Source organism: Rhinopithecus bieti, unplaced genomic scaffold (genome assembly GCF_001698545.2).
Source record: "Rhinopithecus bieti isolate Rb0 unplaced genomic scaffold, ASM169854v2 scaffold_1853, whole genome shotgun sequence".
Taxonomy (NCBI): Eukaryota; Metazoa; Chordata; class Mammalia; order Primates; family Cercopithecidae; genus Rhinopithecus; species Rhinopithecus bieti.
Window position 1 is genome coordinate 5,748,141 of NW_016804151.1, and position 21,055 is coordinate 5,769,195.

General features: G+C 38.2%; 1 protein-coding gene across 2 annotated transcripts in view; it reads right to left on the minus strand.

The window, feature by feature from the left end:
• The window catches only part of LOC108526299 (acetyl-CoA carboxylase 1), a 92,266-nt gene that overhangs the window by 63,673 nt on the left and 7,538 nt on the right, over positions 1-21,055 (minus strand). For both annotated transcript variants that reach the window (XM_017866999.1, XM_017866998.1), the window contains exons 8-13: positions 20,316-20,404; positions 14,943-15,067; positions 6,611-6,724; positions 5,291-5,404; positions 3,803-3,892; positions 2,018-2,136 (exon numbers count right to left, since the gene is read on the minus strand). In XM_017866999.1, coding sequence (XP_017722488.1) covers positions 2,018-2,136; positions 3,803-3,892; positions 5,291-5,404; positions 6,611-6,724; positions 14,943-15,067; positions 20,316-20,404 — 651 coding nt within the window. The remainder of the gene's footprint in view (positions 1-2,017; positions 2,137-3,802; positions 3,893-5,290; positions 5,405-6,610; positions 6,725-14,942; positions 15,068-20,315; positions 20,405-21,055) is intronic.

Below are 21,055 nucleotides of genomic sequence, written 5' to 3' on the forward strand. Positions count from 1 at the left end.
TATATATTATATATAATTATATATATTATGTATATAATCTTATAAAACTAAATTCAAGTAGTAAATCTGCAATAACTGAACAAGCTATACTCTGAAACTGAATATATCATTTTATGATCAAACCTGACCATTTGATCCTAAACAAAAGAATTTAGATACAAAAAAAAAAAAATTAAAGCAATTTTAACATTTTCTGGTTTTCACAAAGATGATTTTATTTTCCTTTTATTTTGCAAGTATCTCCACCTTCACAGTTACACCAATAATAATGATGACAATAACAATAATAATCCAGCAGGTTTAGAATTACACTGACAACCAAGGAAGACTTCAGGGAGATTACAGGATTACTGTTATGTTCAAGTCTGATCTTTATCCACAGGCATGTCCAGATGTTGGGAGGGACAGGCGTACAAGTTTTGTAACCACATTGAACTAACCAAGATTCACACTCTTGACATAGAAAGGTGAATAAGATTTCTTAACAAAGCAGTCAAGAAGAATTCCTCTCATTTTTCAGCCAACATTCCCTCACCAAACTGGACATATCCTCAAATAAAAAAAAGTAGTACAGGGAGAACAATTAAGAAAGACAAGGAGAGTGATGAGGAGGGAAGGAAATCAGAAGCGGCCTTGCAGCCGGACTACAAATCACTGCCCAAAGGGAAGCAGGAGAAAGCAGAAAGAAAAGGAGAACTGCCCTGAGAATTACAAAGAGCATTAAGTATAGAGTGTAGTTCTCTACAATTATTCAAGGAATGCAGGAAAAGAAAGAAGACTGAGTGCTGTGCCCATGTGTGCCATGAGTACTTCGCCGCTCACTGAAGGACAACCATTCGTTTCTAGAAAATGAGATTCTGAAATCCATGGAGGCAAAAATGTACCGAGAGATGCTTGCTAAATCAAGGATATATGCTTTTCTCTGCCAGCCGTAAGGTATTTTTGAGGTAGAGAAGTGAAAGGATATTCTGAGACAAAGAAGAGAGGTACTTTTTCTGAAGATGCCTCTGCTCATCTGCCGACCTCTGCTGGATCAACAGTGGCATCCAGTGGCCAAAAGCCTCAGCACAGACTTCTTTGTCTCCAGAAACGGTTTCTATTGCTTTGGGTGAAGTGGCAATTTAGAACAAAACAATTTCTGGTGTCTATAACTAAGGTTCCCCAAAGACACAGTACTTTGTAATACCAAGTGAAGAACCAAAGGCCATAAAGAAGAAATGGAGAGGGGCAGGTTAAGACTGGCTGTGGTATTTATATTTTCTGTGGTATTACTACAAAGAATGAAAGCACAGGAGGGGATGAACCTATGTGTGGGTGGAATTCATAGATTTTCATTGCCTTAGAATACTTCTTAAAAGATGAGTCTATAAGATAAAGTATTTTCATTTTAAAACAAAAGCAATTCTGACACAAAAATGTCCATATGTACATTTTATTTTTTAAAAGACACAGGAAGGGACAAATAATGTAATTATCATGGCTTAATTCAGTAATTTATTTGAGATTAAGAAGTTTGGTTCTGAAATATAATTTTTAAAAACTGATTGAATTTCAGCTGCTATTTCAGGTTGTCTGTTTTAGGGAGATAATGAAACTGGCTCAGGTATAACCTCAACCCATAGCAAACATACAGAAAAGAAAAGCATTCCACCCAAAACATTTTTTTAGTCTAATTGCTGATTTGAATTGTTAAAAGAGTGATTTTCTGGCAAAGTTCTAGCAAGTAAAATGCTAGTAAATTCTTTCTATTTTTTTAAAAAAGAAACTATTTCCTCAGTGACATAATACAAGCAAGAATGAATGGAGTAATCCTAAACTTTCATCTTACTTAGACCATAATTTGGCTCTTTAGATCAAAGAAGTGAGCACCAAAAGGCTCTTCTCTTATGGTCATATTGTTCATTTTTTGCCCTACATTTCTAATTTAAAAAACATGGAATTGTCATACACATTACTTCCCCTGATTCTCATGGTATACCTCTGGCTGGCTCAGGTGCACATACCACCTCAAACTCACCTGTTTGGATGAGATGTGGGCAGCATGAACTGGAATTCCACCACACAGGTGTTGTCCTTAAGCTGGCGGTGTTGTACGCTGTTAAGTTCGTAGGCAATATAAGCCCTTCGAACATACACCTGGTTCAAAAGTAACCCTCAGTAAATAAATTTCAAAAACAGAAATTAAGAAAATAGCCCAGAAAAAGAGTCTTGAAACGAGGTATCTGAGGCAGAAGGTGCTCTGTGGGGAGAGAAGTCCCAAGGCCCTCTGTATACATACATATCTTGCTTTAATTAATAAAGCTGGGGTCTTAATAGTATACCCATGACTACTAATGAAAACAAAACTAGGCGGCCTCTGCTGGACACCTATGTGCACTGTAAACCTTCTTTCACACTAACCTAAACCCTGGAGAAGGTTTAATCTTTAGCAAAAGACAGCATATAGAACTACAACTATTAATCTATTAAGCATGATCATTTCAAGAGAAGATTAAGCAGTGAGAAAAATGAGAGGTGCTGATTTTGAGCCACTTATGGAGTGAAAATAGAAGACACAAGCAATCACAGTTCAACTCTTTTACTATCTCATGTCTTTGTTTTGTGTCCTCCCCGACTTCCCCACCCACTCAAAATCAGTTTTCAGCAAACCCTGATCAAAAGCAGTAAGGTATAAGCAGTAAGACATAATTGGACATATAATATCTCAAATACATGAACTTGACTCAAGAGTTAAAGGAACAGCAATAAAATAAAATAAAAATAAATTTAAATTTAAAAAAGAAACAGCAATAGGCTACATCTCTGCAAAAACTGTCAGTCAAACCTCACACATTTCACAGCAAATTTGCCATGCACATAAAATGCTACCTGAGATTCTATGGCACGGGAAGTATATAAGGAAGCTTCTCATTAAATGACATGAAAACACTACAAAACACTTAAATGTTTTAAAACTTTTGGCATTTACTGAGTAGGATAATTTATATGCTACCACAAAATACAAATAAAAAGTAACACAAAGGAGCTAGCAACAGACTACCGTGATGTTACATTACATAAAATCATCTAAAACACTCTTTTCCCCATCTTCGAAAAACATCTATTTAGCAACTTTACAGTGGTATTCAGGGCCTGCAATTTTTGTGCTTAATGAGGTAGTGTGCTGTAGTAGAAACAGAAATCTTTGGAGTCAGATTAGCTTGAGTTCAAATGCAAACTCTTCCACTTATTATCTGTGTGACTTTGGACAAATTACTTAAACCTCTCAGAGTCTCACTTTCTTCTTACTTCCTAAAGTAACTGTAGGATTAAATGAGAAAAATAAAATACCTAAAACACAGTTCATTAAATGCTATTACTTTCTTTCCTTTGAGGAAGTATTTCATCAGAGCTGCTTGACAATCCAAAACATAACTAAAATCCATTTTAATTTGGCCCAAATCACACAATGGTAAGATGACACATGCTCTGATCAGCCATATATTTTCACTTTTTGTGTTATAAGGAATCCTAACTCATTATGAAATGGGAGAATTCAAATACCTGGAAAATAGAAACTACTGAAAAATGCTGGCAGCTGTTTTCCTGTGATTGGAACCTACAAGCTGGTGATGAGTTCAGATGAAAACACTTGAGTAAAGTATCTGAGTAAGCACGTACCGTTTCAGAGGAGAAGAGAATAACTACCCTTAAGAACCAACCTTAAGGCCAGAGAACTAGAACTGACATGGCAGCCAAATGGATATAAGAATCCAGCTAGAAACAAAGCAAAATGTCATGTCCCATTACCATAAATACTTACCTCCAGAGCTGCCATCCTCACTACTTGGTTGCTATGATAGAAGAAGTTTGGTAGGACATCAAAAATAGATGTTTCTGATAGGATGAGTTTCTAGAAGATACAAAGACAGGCTTAAGCCTTACATCAAAAGGAGAACAATTTCAGTGGACACTATTTGGCATTTGAAGCATTTCGTGAAACCTAAGAAGTTTGTCTCTGAATGCCATAATCTCTCTGTGCCTCAACTTCCTGACCTACAAAATGGGGAAAATAATAATACCTATCCTCATAGGGCTGTTGTATTATATGAGTAAATACATGTAAAATTCTTAGAATACTGAATTAACAGTACATTATTTGTATGCTAATATAAGTGTTTATGACTATTATTCTTTTCTGACATTTATCTGTACTCTCTAAATATTGTCTTCACCAGGCATGGTGGCTCACGCCTGTAAGGCATGCAGATCACTTGAGGTCAGGAGTTCGAGACCAGCCTGGCCAACATGGCAAAACCCCGTCTGTTAAAAATACAAAAATTAGCTGGGTGCAGCAGTGCGTGCCTGTAATCCCAGCTACTCAAGAGGCCAAGGCACAAGAATCACTTGAACTCAGGAGGTGGAGGTTGCAGTGAGCCGAGACTATGCCACTACACTCCAGCCTGGGTAACAAAGTGAGACTCTGTCTCAGAAAAATTAAATAAAATAAATATTGTCTCAATACTCCACTATGGTAAACCCTAGATTTGAACCCCAGTTGAAACCCTAGATTTCAGCTATTAATCAAATAAGAAAAAACATCCTTCTTTCCCCTCTAGATTCCCAGGAAGAAATGTTACAGAAAGTCTAAAGATTCCCCTGGGCCAGATATAACAATGGTATCCTTGTTTCCAGGTAGAAAAATATAAAGTCATTCCTGAGAAGATAATGTTTGAAAAATAATTGTGGCAGTCCTTCTGATTAGCAGTAAAATTAGCCAATAATCTCTTAAAATGAGCTTTTATAAAGCTTAATAGTAAGCATTAACATAAAATTAAAATTAAATGATACTTAAATAGCTTTGTCTCCAGAAGAGTAACAACTACCTATGTGTACATCTGATTCAAATATCATAAATCATTAGAGAAGTGTGTGTGTATATATATGTGTGTGTATGTGTGTGTGTGTGTGTGTGTGTGTGTGCATATATATATATATATATATCAGAAATCAACCAGCCTTGTTATTTAATTCTGGCCTAGATACTTTCTAGGTAAAGTACAAAGATAAAGACTTCAATAGGACACTTCTATCAAGGCAGGCCTATTTGATTTTTAAGCTAAGCCACAATTCTAACAGCATTTGTATCAAAAAAAATTCCTAAGTATAAATCGTTTTAGAAAGTCAAGGTATGAAACTCCATTACATGGAAAATCAAAATTAATTAATTAATTGATTACTTAAACTATGCTTGAGAATAAAGGAGATAAGAGTCCAGAGAGGCAGGAAAGGGCCATATATATATATATACCTGCAGGTTCTCAATGCAAAATTGATGTCCATACATGTCAATAGCTGATAGGAAGATAGACTCTACTTGGTTATGGCGAAGCTCGTATGATGGCAAATGGGAGGCAATAAGAACCTAGAGTGAGAACAAAATAGGAGGCACACGTTCCTCAGGGAGTGATTATTCTAGGCTCCTATTAGGCAGCTCTGATACAAAAGCAATAAATATAAATCTGTAAGTGCAGGCATCAGAGATAAAACAGAGACCAAGTAAAACAACTTCTAGGTCCTGTAACATAAAGCCAATGCCACCAAATACTGAATCTCAGTTGACTCTCACCATGATTTGCATTGTGGCCAATTTCCCATGGTGGGTAGGGGAAAGGGAGAGAAAACTGCTTCAATCAAGTTCCATCAGTGTATGTGATTTACCATTGCAAAGCTGCTGGTCCTGGGGACTGCATGACTAGCTGTTAATTGGGAATCAGGTCTGGCAGGGAGCAGCTGTGGGGAAGGTAGATGCAGCAGAGCTAGCCTTTTGCAACTCTGAAGTAGAAAGAAAGACAGGGAAAGCTGCTTTGACAGCCCCAGGTACTCAGCACCAAGGAGAAGGCGTCAGAAAGTAACACCAGTGTGTGTGAGGGGCAGAGAGAGTGAAAGCAGTGTCACAAACAAACAGTGACACAGTAGGATCTGAATACCCTCAGCAGGTCACTGAGAGGTTCAATAGCTTTGAGTAGTTCAGTGACATGGATACAATTGTAGAGAAAGCAGAAGGTCACTGAACAGCTTCAAATGCTGCTTCCTTGTCAATGCCCATGCACTGAAACACAAAGGGAGTGCCAACTCTTGGAATGGAAATGAAGACTTCAGGGTGAAACTAACTGGACTTCTCTGGGGTTGTTCTGATTGCTACGACCTAAGATTCATTTCGTTATCTTTCTGCTTTCCACACTTGATTGTTTCCTGTACACTTGTAAGTTTTCATCTGCTTCTAAGCTCCCTTTGGGAAGTAAAAAATATTGAGTCTATTTCCTTCCCTGAGTGTCCTTTCCTCCACCTGACCCTGGTTTACTATCACAGGGCTACTAGGGAGGGAAGGGAATGATACCAGGATTTTTTTAATGGGGAAAGGGCATCTATTTTAAAGAAATGCAGCATTAATCTTTTCCTTTCTCTTTAAAAAACATACCACATGAAAACATTTGTTCTGAGGAAAATGTGACACATATAGAAAATAACATGTTTTTTGTAAGATGATTAAGCAAAAGTTCATTGTGTCTAGGACTGCCTGATCTATGAAAGCCATCCCTCCTTTAAGAAAACCAACAAATGGCCTTACCTGGCGTGCTCGAAGTGCTACTTTAGCATTGGTGGTCTTACTGAGTTGAGTTAGCTCTGTGAGAATATTCAGCAGCTCATCAGTGAGAGTAGGGTCCCGGCCACACAACTGATCCTAATTGTTAATGTAAAAAAGAACATAGATAGCCAGATTAAAAAGAACAGGTGGATAGGATTTTGAAATAGAGAAAAGGAATGAAAACAAAGTAAACCCAGCTGGATTGATAAGACAATGCAAACTTTCTATTACTTTTACCCTAAACAATGTGGTAAAGAAGATCCCAGAGGAAGTTTGGCTAAGGAGAGGCAGTCCAAATCCCTCATTCAAAATTCCTAATGTATTTCCTTATAAATCAACACTATACTTTTAACATGCAGAAGAAATCATTAGAGACCACTAAAAGGGGCCAAGGGGATTCTGAGGAAGAAATAATAGATTATATCTCAAAGTTTTAAGAGAAAGTTTTAAATAATAGGGACTAAAGGCCTTCCTGTTTCCCCTCCCACTTTTGGAAAGAAGGAAGATATAAGGCAAAAAGAACCATCCCAGTAGTTTTCATCTCATAAACCAAATTTTCAGCAACCCAGGCAGATGCAAAACAGAAACACAATAATAAATTATTTATTTATAAACATACACTAACTAAAAATACCATCTCATACGCTGGCAATTCTGTACCCCAAATCATTTCTCTTCTTCCTGTACCAAGAATCATTCCATGATACTTACATATGTGAATACTTAGCTGAATTAGAGGAAAAAAACAAGCTCCTACTATAGAATTCATGTTTTATTCAGTATTGGGTCCTTCCTCTTCTAAGAAGTAAAAAATATTAACAAAAAAATCCCAATCATATTCTGAGAGAAATATTCTTACTGGAGTCCAGTGGAATTACCAGTTTATTCCCTAAATTCATCCATTATCCATGCAATTTCCATCTAAGTTGAAAAAACTGCAAACACAGTTTTTAGAAATATCTGTCCTTTTCGAATTTTACAGAGCTACTGGTAGTAGTAATTATTAACACCACACCATATAAAATATATCCATTTAGATATCACTCCCTCTACTTGGAGTTTTAAATAATTGCCTTGGCTGGGCAACGTGGCTCACTCCTGTAATCCCAGCATTTTGGGAGGTCAAGACAGGAGGACTGCTTGAGCCCAGGAGTTCAAGACCAGCCTAGGCAACATGGTGAGACCCCCATCTCTAAAAATAAAAAATAAAATAAATAAAATAAAAAAACTTTAAAAGACAGAATTGCCTTTGTATTTTAATAAATATTTATTCTCCCCCTACTACCACAGGGACATGAAAGAAGACCCAAAGGGCCTGCTTGTTGCTGCTTGTTAATCTTCTCCCCACTTTGATTATCAGTCCTTTTCTTGAAGAATTTATATTTCATACTTAACCTTCCCCATCTCAGGGATACTCTTTATAGACCTTTATCACAGTAGCATAAATAAATGCAGTAAAATAAAAGACATGCTTTTCCAAAACCCCTACCTTCCACATCACAAGGTAAATACTTTTGAAATACTCAGTGCCATTATGCTGGGAAGGTTTCTCAAAGCTTTTTTTTTTTTTTAAAGAAAATTATATAATGAGATTCTGGTTCCCTAATCCACCAAGGAGAGGTCTGCTCTGACTGTCCAGAGTCATAAAACATATGATGGGATTCATAATTAAGGAAGTCCAAGTACTATGTTTTCACCCATTTAACCCAGATAATTCACTCATCTGAGTGAGAAAAATAAAAGCTGCTATTAAAGTGAAGATAAACCCAGAGGTTCGATTGAACAGGCAGCACAGATTAGAGGATCTGTTCTACCTATCCCAGGCATAAAAGCAAAGGAGAAAGAAAATGCAAGTAACTCTTACCTTTTGCTGAGAACTAATGAGCAAAACAGAATTTCAAAGGAATATGTAAAACTACCAGAAACAGGACCATAAAAAGACAGAAGGAAAGAATTCATAGATAACAGTGGGTAGGGAAACCAAGATAATTTTTTCCTACCTAAGTCCCTTTCCTAATGTTCTTAATAGAGCAAACATACTCCTTTCCGAGGTACTTACTAAAAGCATTGGAATGACCCACTAAAACGCCTAAAAACATAAGAAGTGTACTGGGTAATGCCACAACTCAGCTCCTCTGTACAAAGCCAGACTAAAGTCTCAACATTAAAAACAAAAGCCAGCCGGGCACCGTGGCTCACGCCTGTAATCCCAGCACTTTGGGAGGCCGAGGCGGGTGGATCATAAGGTCAGGAGTTCAACACCAGCCTGGCCAAGATGGTGAAACCCTGTCTCTACTAAAAATACAAAAATTAGCTGGGCGTGGTGGCACGCACCTGTAATCCCTGCTACTCAGGAGTCTGAGGCGGAGAACTGCTTGACCCCGGGAGGCGGAGGTTGCAGTGAGCCCAGATCGCACCACTGCACTCCAGCCTGGGTGACAGAGGAAGACTCCGTCTCAAAAAAATAAAAATATAAATAAAAAAATTAAAAAATAATAAAAACAAAAGCCAACATGACAAAATAACACTAACCACCTCTGCAACCATATCAGATTTGATATGGAATGCATTCCCTTTAAAGGAAATATAGGTTTACCTTTAGAGATTAAACTAAAATTTTTAAAAATGGAGTTACCCTCTTGCACAGTTACAGATCATATTCTAACTTAAAAGACAAAACAAAGCAAAACACACAAAACCACTTTTTTAAAAAACCACTTTTCATTTTATCTTTCCATTATGAGACAAAGGGAGTAAAAAAGGGCTTTGGGAAAAAGCAACAGTACCTGTAAGAAAAGTGAACTATGGAGATTAGAAAAAACAAATGTGGGCCGGGCGTGGTGGCTCGCGCCTGTAATCCTGGCACTTTGGGGGCCGAGGTATGTGGATTACCTGAGGTCAGTTCGAGACCAGCCTGACCAACATGGTGAAACCCCGTCTCTACTAAATACAAAAAATTAGCCGGGCGTGGTGGCGCATGCCTGTAATCCTGGCTATTTGGGAGGCGGAGGCCGGAGAACTGCCTGGGAAGCAGAGGATGCAGTGAGTCGATATTGCGTCATTGCACTCCAATCTGGGCAACAAGAGTGAAGTTCCATCTCAAAATAAAATAAAATAAAATAAAATACAACAAAACAAAATTAAAATAAAATAAATAAATAAATAAATAAGGCCGGGTGCTTTGGCTCACACCTGTAATCCCCGCACTTTGGGAGGCCAAGGTGGGCGGATCACCTGAGGTCAGGAGTTTGAGACCAGCCTGACCAACATGGAGAAACCCTGTCTCTACTAAAAATACAAAATTAACTGGGTGCAGTGGTGTATGCCTGTTATCCTAGCTACTCGGGAGGCTGAGGCAGGAGAATCGCTTGAACCCAGAAAGCAGAGGTCGTGGTGAGCCAAGATTGCGCCATTGCATTCCAGCCTGAGCAACAAGAGCGAAACTCCATTTCAAAAAATAAATAAATAAATGTGAAGTAATTATCAAACACAGTATGAGTTAACCACTATTTTTTTTTTTTTTTTTTTTGAGATGGAGTCTCGCTCTGTCGCCCAGGCTGGAGTGCAGTGGCCGGATCTCAGCTCACTGCAAGCTCCACCTCCCGGGTTTACGCCATTCTCCTGCCTCAGCCTCCCCAGTAGCTGGGACTACAGGCGCCCGCCACCTCGCCCGGCTAGATTTTGTATTTTTTAGTAGAGACAGAGTTTCACCGTGTTAGCCAGGATGGTCTTGATCTCCTGACCTCGTGATCTGCCCGTCTCGGCCTCCCAAAGTGCTGGGATTACAGGCTTGAGCCATCACGCCCGGCCAGTTAACCACTATTTTCATTAGTCTATTCTGACTTGGAAGTTTTCCATTCAAATATTTTCTCCACTGTCATCATGAATACTTACGAAAAAATTGGCAACAGAAAATTATGTGTAGAATAACTTTCTCAACCCTGTCTTGTCCTTGACCTAGACACAGCATTCAGGTTCTGAAAGAAAACATCAGGGTTTTTCAGAACCACCCATCCTAAGATGCCAACTAACATCCAACAGGAAGTTTATTACCCTCTGTCCTAGAGACAGGTTTCTTTTGGGCAACTGGACAAACCAACATCACCATCTAATCCTGGTGAACATTTTGTAACAATACCTTTAGATGGTGTCTAGGTCAGCAGATGTGTTTAGTCAACATAAAAATGTCTGTTTAAAGAGCCAACCTGCTGATTTTGGGATTACAGGTCACTTGCAAAAATCTGGCTTCCCAATCCACCAACCAAAGGTCTGTTCCAACTGTCCAGAGTCATAAAACGAATTGAAAATTATTATTCAGCCATACTGGTACAAAATAGTTATTTCTTGCCTTTACTTTTGACCTAGATGGTAGCTAACTATAGAAAATAGTTTGAATTTGCAGAAATACAACAAACATGATAAAATATTAAACCCATAGCCAAGGCTGGGCACAGTGGCTCATGCCTGTAGCCCCAGCACTTTGGGAGGCCAAGATGGGAGGCCAAGACCGTTTGAGCACAGAAGTTTGACAGTAGCCCAGGCAACAGAGTGAGACCACATCTTTAATTAAAAAAAAAAAAAGGCATAGCCAAAGTTACACAGCTGACTGACAGAAGAAACCAGCATAGTCCAGCTTGATCTTACAAGGCAATTCAAAACGAAAAGAATGTGACCTTATGTGTAATGTCCTCAAGACATTAACCATTGTTCAGCTGGGTAGGCACTAAACCTAGTATCAGCAACAAACTGGTAGCTTCTTCTAGTCATACCTGCACTTTTTGATATCCCAAAAAATGTCATAGGGTAAGTTTAACAAGAAATTGTTAATATCACCCTTATTCAGTGAATGTGGAATCACTGAGAAAGACTTATTCTTTATTTACACATTGGACAAAATTATTTGCAGTTAGGTTAAGTGGAGGAAGGAAAGGTGCTAATCAGCATTACAAATTCTCCTCATCTAAACCAAATCAGGGGTTCATAAGCATGGCATTACTCATACAGAAGCATGGTTTATAGCATGTTCATGTGGGCTGTATCAAAAATAAGTTATAAGCAGTGAGGGGAAGACTACTTACCATCAAGGTCGCTAGAAGATATGCACATTGCCATCTAGACAGCTATGAAGATGTTGATACTTTGTATTTGTACCAATTAGCTTAATCTGGCTAAAGATTAAAGAGTTCCTTAAATATCTCTAAGCAAACATAAACAATGTTCTGAGTCCTAAACTTTTTCCTATAAAGTTAAATTTAAGAAATAAGAAGAGCTTTCAAAAAATAAATGTACTATTGGTCTTCCAGACTTTGTGTTACATTGTGTTACAATGTCCCTTTAAATAGAGGAAACCTGATAGGACTTTAGCCTTTTACCTGATACTTTGCTTTCCAGACAGAGTGAAAGATTACCAGAAATTTGCTTGAGAGTCCTTGAGGCAAGTTACCACTGGGCAAGTTATGCTAACACCTAGAGAAGATGAAGGTACCTTTTTACTAGAGAAGCACATATCCCATGACACTGACAGAAGCCTGATTTTCTTGATACCTCCCTCTCTATAGGTTCAAAAGCCCCAGAAATCATCATCTAGCTCAGCAAAACATACTATCAACATTCCTACTTCTAGCAAGCAGAGAATGGAATGCTGGGCACATAACCATCAATCAAGAAGCAAGATATGCAAAGAAAGGGGAACTAGCAGAGAACACAAGCTAGGGGAATCAAGTGCTACCATGTGTAGGTGACATCTGTAAAAGACACTAAGATCAGAGGAAAGAATAATCCAAACAACCAAAATGGCTCCTACCAGCTACTACCATTAATGCAGATGTGGGAGAGAAGGAGGGAGAGAAGAAGGAAGGGAGAAGAAGGAGGAAGGGGGAGCAGCTAAGCATTGTCAAAGAGGAAAAGAGGAAGACATGTCTGGCATTCAGTAACATCAGATCAGAAAAGAGCGCCGTCTTGAGCTTTTACCCATGTTCCGTAAGTCACTGCTAGCTGGCCCTGAGCTTGATTTCCAAATCTCTAAGATGAAATGAAAACAACTGATATTTGAAAAGAAATTAATGACATGAAAGCTTACAGATCCTCTTACGTTTACTGGGTCTCATTTTGTTTTGTTTTGTTTTGTTTTTTTAAAGAAAATGTAATGACACCAAAATAAAGAATACGACAAATCTGGCTTCCTGGTTCACATGTTCAACCGTCCTTATCCTCCTCCTCTTCCCGTTCCCCTTCTCCTCCTCCTCCTCCTCCTGCATCCTATTCACCCAAACTCAAACTCTGAAACAGCTCTTTTTTCTAAAGAGCTCAGCCTGTTGGAAAGAAAGTTTGGGTACTATCCATGCAGGTAAGAAGTAATAAGGATGACAAGGTGGGAGAAAAAAAGAACAGCAGAAAGTCAGAGTCCCATTGGCTTCTGCCTGTCCTGACTGGCAAAAGCAGAAAGCAAAGCCTCAAACCAGTTCTCTGACAGGGCCCAATGCCTCTGCAGCACCCCCCGTGTAATTACACACTTGAGTGACTGGACTCTGAAGAAAATTGAAGGCCTGAGCTCCGAACAGCTGCCATTTTCTCTCTCCATCACACCAGCGTGATTACTTGAGAAATGAACAGCCCCGGCTCAAAGCTACTCCAGAATTCTCAGAGGAAATATGGCTCCGTGTTCCAATAATGAGATTCTTAAGGCAAGCGTTACTTACAATCACTCCGCAAAAGGAGCGAGCTGAGCCCCTATATCTTACAAATTAGAATTTAAGAAACCCAGCGACAGTCTTGGACAATCATTACTCTTCTGCTGCTCTAAGGATTCTAGGCTTTGGTCTATTTTTAGTGCAGAAAACTGTTAAGTTCTTCAAAACATAATCACAATAAAAAGAAAAACCATAATTAGCTTCCTATAAAGGCAAATTCCACCCCATTCTAGGTCCAAACTGACAGATTCTTTTACCCTTCTCCTCATTACCCTTTTCTGCCAGAAAGTCTTGGCTTTATCAAAATAAGATTTAACAATGTTTTCATTAAATTAAAAAAAAATCTAAATAGTCCTTCTTCCTTCTTTTGACTGACAAAAAAATTTAGCAAGTTGCCATAGATTACATCATCTCTTAGCTGAAACCTATCACTTAGGGGAAGCTGAAGTATTACATTGTCCTAATGTATATTTTTTCCCACTCAAATGCATCTTCTTGTTTCCCCACCATCTTGTCATTCTGGGGTAGCAAAGGCAATGAACTCTCCCTATAATTACATATTTTTTAAAGTGGCTATTCTAAAAAATGTTATATGCTTTAGAGTTAACCAGCTAGGCAGATAACTGAATGAGCGGCACTCTTGTAATCAGAGGTATACGGTAGATAGTTTCCCTTCATTCTGAAGTACGAAATAAAAAATAGCTATGAAGATGTATGTTTTTTTCCTCCATGAAAAAATGATGTAATTAACGTACCAAGAATCCCAATTCCATAAAGGGACAAGAAAGAAAACTCTGGGAGTGAAAAGGCACTATAGTCCCCAAAAAGACAAGCAAGCAGCAGCAAGGCAAATGCTCAGGACCATGGGGTGAGGGACTCTAGGAATAGTCGTACTGTACTGATTCCTATAAGTAACTCAACCAGAATGAGCTAGGAGTGAAGGACTTGCAAGTCATCTTTAAAAATCCTTCAGCCCACAAAAATTCCACCCGCTGGCCAAATGCACATTAGCTCTCATCAAACTTAACAGGCTCACTCCCCATTCCTACTTCCTACTAATTCTTATATTACTAAGTTATGGAGAAAAAAAATCATACATTTACATTTAATACCAATGCAATAATCCGAGCTTAGATTTTCAATGTAAATAAAAAGGGACCAATGAAGATGCAGAATACATTAAAATTTCTCTGGTCAGGGAGGGGTAGTGCTGGATTTCTATTTTTTTTTTTTTTCAGGTTTGACATGAGAGCCGTTGCTTGCATCTATGGAACAAGAGTTAAAATTAGAGTATATTGGATAAATAAGATGAAATTTTAAAGCGGCCGTCATGAGGACCACAGGAATGGTGAAGCATGGGGCATTTCTAAACAGAGTTAGGAGGTGTAAGTTCCTGTGAAGGAGCATATGCATAATAGCCAGAAGAGTCCTTTTCTCACTAAAGCAGTTCCTTCAGACCAAGGACAAAGGTAGATGTGAGAAACTGTTAGTCCACAGCTCAAGTCCCACTCATCCCATAATTATAAAAGGCAGTAGTTTTTTTCTCTGACCACAGCCATCAGAAGGAAAAAATACTTTTTGCATATCACCGACGGTCCTTACGAGTTCTGAAAAATGGTACTCACGATAAGCATTGTGACCAGAAGATTCTTCTTGGTGACTTGAGCGTGAGAGAAGATGTAGTTCAGTACAGTGTTCATGTCACTTTTATTCTCTTCCCGGAGGGCAAATACACATTTGTCATAGTGACCTGCATGCCATGAAAAGAACTGGTTCTCACCCATGTATAAATGTTCACATTTACATCCTATTTGTTTTGTACTGTCTATAATTTATGAGATGAGCAGTAAGAAGAAACATCATAAGGATTTTCTTGGATGGATTTGTACGGAAACTGGCAATGTGATTTAGTAAAAGAACACCGGACTAGGAGACAGGCAATTTGGATATAAGATCTGGGTTCAAGGCCTAGCTCCGTTAGCAATTTACTGTGTGCTCCTGGGCAAATCATTTCACCTCTCTGGGCCTCAATTTTATTAAATTTTTAAAAAATTGGGGAGGTGGGTATGCCTCAAAGACTGAAAGACTGGGAATAACTGCAACCCCAGTCTTACTCTAAACTCTGTCATGATTTCTTTAGAAGAGAAATTTCTGCTGTTTAAAAAGAAATGTAAATATCATTAAACGATGATGATCTTTAAACAGAGCCTGAGATTCTGATTCCATGTTGCAGAAAACAGTTTACCCTAACCAGTAGGAACAGCATTAGCTCAAAAAATAAAACCACATCAAACTTAGCAATATCCATGAGAAGTGTGGCTACTACCCCTGGAATCAATATTTTCTTCTGTTAGTCCTTGAAACAGCTAAGCAATGCCTAGGAACACCAAATCCAACCCAAGGTATAGATCAAAGAGAACCTTGCATTAAGTCAAAAGGTCTGTAGGGAGACTAAAGTTATGCATATCTTCACTTGCCTTCCATAAGGCCTCCAGGGGCAGGTTAGTTCTGAGTAGGAAAGCTATGTTTTACAACAGAAGCATAAGCCTCTGGTACACTGTAGTGATATCTGCCATGGGATATAAGTAATATTCAGTTCTTTAGAAAACAGCTTACCTCAGAACTAAATTTCCAAGGAAAGAGGAATTAGTGTTTGAATATGCTCAAGGGTCAGAATTTTATGAAATCATGAAAATAGTAAAGGATTATCACCTCAGTTCAGATTCCACATTAAGTTACAAACCAGAACAGTGGCGTTCAAACTGCATTATTGTGGTTTCCTAGAATACTGAGTACATTGGACCAGTGTAACCAAGCTTTTAACTATTCTAAATATTAGAGATTGACATAAGCAACTTTTTTCCAAATAAAACTATATTTGAAAAACAATGGACTACAATATCGAGAGAGCTGCCAATTTCATAAAAGACACATTTAGACCAAAAGGGAAGCTGTTTAAAATCAGCTGTTCTGTATTAATATTTTCTCTATCAAGACTTAGCTTTGAAGTGACAATACAAATAAACTTTGGCAATAGGACCAGGAGAAATAAAAAGAACACATTCACCCAGGGTGAGGGGAGAGATTAACAGAAAGAAAGCAATGATTTTTTTTCCTTTTTTTTTTTTTACTTTGAAGATCCTGCCCACCAAGACACTCTTTTTAAAAAATGTTTACTTGGCTGGGTGCAGTGGCTCACCCCTGTAATCTCAGCACCTTGGGCAGCCAAGGCAGGTGGATCACTTGAGGTCAGGCATTTGAGACCAGCCTGGCCAACAGGGTAAAACCCCGTCTCTACTAAAAATACAAAAATTAGCCAGGCGTGATGGTACACACCTATAATCCCAGCTACACAGGAGGCTGAGGCAGGAGAATCGCTGGAACCCAGGAGGCGGAAGTTGCAATGAGCAGAGATTGTGCCCCTGCACTCCAGCTTGGGTGTCAGAGTGAGACTCCATCTCAAAAAAAAAAAAAGAAGAAGAAGAATGCACACATACAAAACAAAACAGTTTAATTATGAAATATACATACAGAAGAATATATAGAATATATGGTATCAGTTGAAATAAACACCCATGTGTTATTTTAAAGCTATTAAATTTTAATAGAACATCTTTAGTATTTTTGAAGACCCCTGTGTACCCCTCCTCAGAAACAACTACTAAGCTGAATTTTATGTTAATTATTCTTTTGCTTTTCTTAACTTTTATCACCAATGTATGTACAGTTTAATTTTCCTGGTTTTTGAACCTGAAAAAAATGGAATGACTGTACCGTTTATTTTCCATAACATTGTATTTTTGAGATTCATCCTTTTGTTCAGTATATGCCTTGGTGCATCCATTTTCACTGCTGCATAATAATCCATGGTAGGAATATACTAGACTGCAATGATCTACTCTATCTATGTATATTTAGATTGTTTCTTGTCTTTTTTGAGATTATGAACAGTGCTGCCACAAATAGTCCTGTATAAGTCTCCTAGTAAACATGCGTAATAGTTTCTCTAGAGTATCTTTTCTAGGAGTAAAATTACTAGGTTAAAGAATACAAATAAGTTCAACTTTATTAGGTACTGACCAACTGTTACCCAAAGTGGTATACCAATTTGTACTTCCATGGACAGAAGCAATGAAGATGATGGTGTGACTTTTAAATTTTTGCCACTCCCACTGTGGTTTTGGTTCATACGTCTCTAATTACTAATGGGATTGAGCATCTTTGTGTAAGTTTATGAATTATTTCTACTTCCTCTTCTATAAAATATCTTTCTATATCTTTTGCCCATTTTTCTATTAGAATGTCTTTAACTTGATGATTCATACCAGTTCTCTAGATACTTCTAATTCTTTTTTAATATATATTTTGTAAATATCTTCTCATACTTTGTAGCTTATATTTTCAGTCTCTCTTTTTTTGGAGACAGTGTCCTGCTCTGTCACTGGGGCTGGACTGCAGTGATGCGATCACGGCTCACTGCAGCCTCGACCTCCCCAGGCTCAGGTGATCCTCCAACCTGAGCCTCCCAAGAAGCTAGGACTACAGGCACACACCACCACACCTGGCTAATTTTTGTGTATTTTTTTAGAGATGGGGTCTTGCTATGTTGTCCAGGCTGATCTCAAACTCCTGGGCTCAAGCAATCTGCTGGCGCTGGCCTCCAAAAGTGCTAGGATTACAGACTTTTCAGTCTCCTTATGATGTATTTTGATGAATAGAAGTTCTTGAGTGGAATTTAAGTAATAAATCTTTTCTTTTGTAGTTTGTACTTGCTGTGTCTTATACAACAAAATCTTCCTATCCTGAGATTATAATGATATTCTCCTAACCATTTAATAGCTTCACCTCTTTAGTACATATTTAAGTCTTTAATTTATTGAGAACTGATTTTTGTGTATAAGATAGGGATTCCATTTCTTTCTTTCCTTTTTTTTTTTAATGAATAACCCATTATGCTGGTATCATTTATTGAAAAAAAAATCTATCCTTTCCTCATGATCTACAATGCTTCCTCTATCATAAAATAAGTTTTCATATATGGGTGGATCTGTTTCTGGGTCATTATGTTCCATTGATCTATAAATCTATCCCTACACATATCTCACAATTTCTTAATTAATATGGCTTTATATTAAATCTTCTTTTCTGATTAGGCAAATCTTTTCACCTTGTATTTCTTTGGAAGTATCTTGATTATTGTGAGACTTGTCTTTTATGGAAATTTTATAATTAGCATTACAAATACGCTAACAGAATTTTTATTGAAATGTCAATCTACAGATGAATTTAGGAAGAATCAGCACCTAATAGTGTACATTCCAATTTAAGACCTTGATAATTTATTTAAATCTTCTTTACTATTACAATCTTCTTGACTATAATTTTCTCGAAAAGAGGCTTGCACATTTTTTGTTAGATTTACTCGTATTTCATCTTTTTGGTTGCTATTTTATCAACTAATTAATTATTTAGAGACAGGGTCTTGTTCTGTTGCCTGGGCTGAGTGCAGTGGTGCAATCATAGCTCACCGCACCCTTGAAACCCTGGGCTCAGGCAATCCTCTTATTTCAGCCTCTTGAGTAGGTAGGACTATAGCCATGTGCCACCATGCCTGGCTAATTGTTTTTAATTTTTTGTAGAGATGGGGTCTCACTATGATACCCAGGTTGGTCTCAAATTCCTGGCCTCAAGCAATCCTCCTGTCCTTGCCTCCCAAAGTGCTAAGCTGACAAGCGTGAGCCACTACATCTAGCCTGTTATTTTAAATGTTTTTTTAATAACTTAATAATAAATCTGTGAATCTTAGAGGCTTTCTAAAAAGACACCCTATCATATTTAATAATAGCAGATATATTGCTTTACTATTTTCTAGCTCTTATACCCTTTAATTCTTTGCCTTGTCTTACTGCACTGGCTAGGACATCCACTATGATGCTGAATAGAAGTAGTGGCAGCAGGCATCCTTGTCTTATTCCTAATCTTAAAGATAATGTTTTCAGCGTTTCACCATAATGCATGATGTATCCTGCAGATTTTTTTGTGGGTCCCTTTTACAAGATTTTAAAAGTTCCATTTCACTCCTAGTTTCCAAGAGTTTGTCATGAATGGATGTTAAATTCTGTCAAATGCTCCCTCTCTACACCCTGTTATCTTGAGATAATGAGCATGTTTTTCCTCCTTTCATCTATTTCATGATAAATTATATTAATTGACTTTCCCCAAACTGATCAACCTTGCATGAGTGGGATAAAGCCAACTTGGTTGTTATGTATTATTTGGTATGTTACTGGATGCGGTTTGCTAATATCTACATGAGGATTTTTGCTAGTCATGAGTGGCACAGGCTGCTTTTAAAGGAAGTGAAAGGGAGCAGATAAAGCAAAATTTCAAATTTCAGATATTTCAAATTCTGTGATGTTTCACTGCCATCTTGTGGCAAGAAGCAATGTCAGCAGTACACAGCTTTAAAATTTTAACCAAGGTTATTTCACACTTAGAGACAATATATCATTTAGTGAAGCTCTTCAGAGAAAGCCAGGGATAAAGTCCACCTAAAAGATATACTAAAAAGTACTGGAAAATCTGAACTTGCTCTTCCTAGATGCCTCTGGTTCAATTCATGGATTAGCTGCCAAGAATCAAGCTCTTCAGATGTGGGTTTCTCAATTTCAGCCTGTGATGACTCAACCAACTTACGCTACACAAGGTCAAAAAGGTATCAACAGGAATGGCAGTCTCTATTAGAAAAATTACTTCAGCCCTTTCTCAGAAGCACACTGGATTCCTAATTTCATTAAGCTGTGTTTCATTGTTCTTTCTTTAGTGCTAGTGGATATAGAGGTTTAGTTTTTAAGGGAGTGGTGATAGGAGACTGTTTATTAATGGAAGTGTTGTTGACAGGAGGGGGCTCAGCTCTTACACAGTCCTATATGGATAGTTTGGGTTGGTTATCAGAATCAAGGCTTTCTGAGCTAGAGAGTCCTCAGGAAGAGGCTTACCATTCTGGAATTGTGTCTCTACTCGCAGGTACTGCCGGAGCAGATCCATCACCACAGCCTTCATGTGGCCTCGGATGCCACTTCGGTACCTAGGCAAATAGAAAGCCTCCACTGAAAACCCTGACAATCCAACACTATTAAGTAATAAACCCAAAGGCCAAATTTACCTCCATGACATTCCACTGAACTGCTTTCCCTCTGAATAAAGAACAGCCTAAAATGAACTACAAAATTAACTTAAATTCTAAGCCTAAAAGAAATCTCACTACAGACAAGACCTTTTTTAATAAAGAAGAAACGACAACAAAACCCTGCATAGCCCCCTCTACCAACACCTTGACTCAGTTCCTACTGCTAAGTAGAAATTATTACCGTCCTCGTGAAATGGCTGAGATATCTGAAAAATTTACAAGTATCTTAAAGTTAAAAGTGTTCTGTGAGGTCAGGCGCCATAGCTCACATCTGTAATCCCAGACCCCTTTTGGGAGACCAAGGCAGGAGGATCACTTGAGTCTAGGAGCTCCAGACCAGCCTAGGCAACATGGCAAAACCTCTTATCTACAAAAAATACAAAAAAATTAGCCAAGCATGGTAGCGTGTGCCTGTAGTCCCAGCTACTCAAGAGGCTGAGGTGGGAGGATTGCTTGAGCCTAGGAGGCAGAGGTTGCAGTGAGCTGAGATTGTGCTACTGTACTACAACCTGGGTGACAGTGTGAAACCGTCTCTAATAAATAAATAAA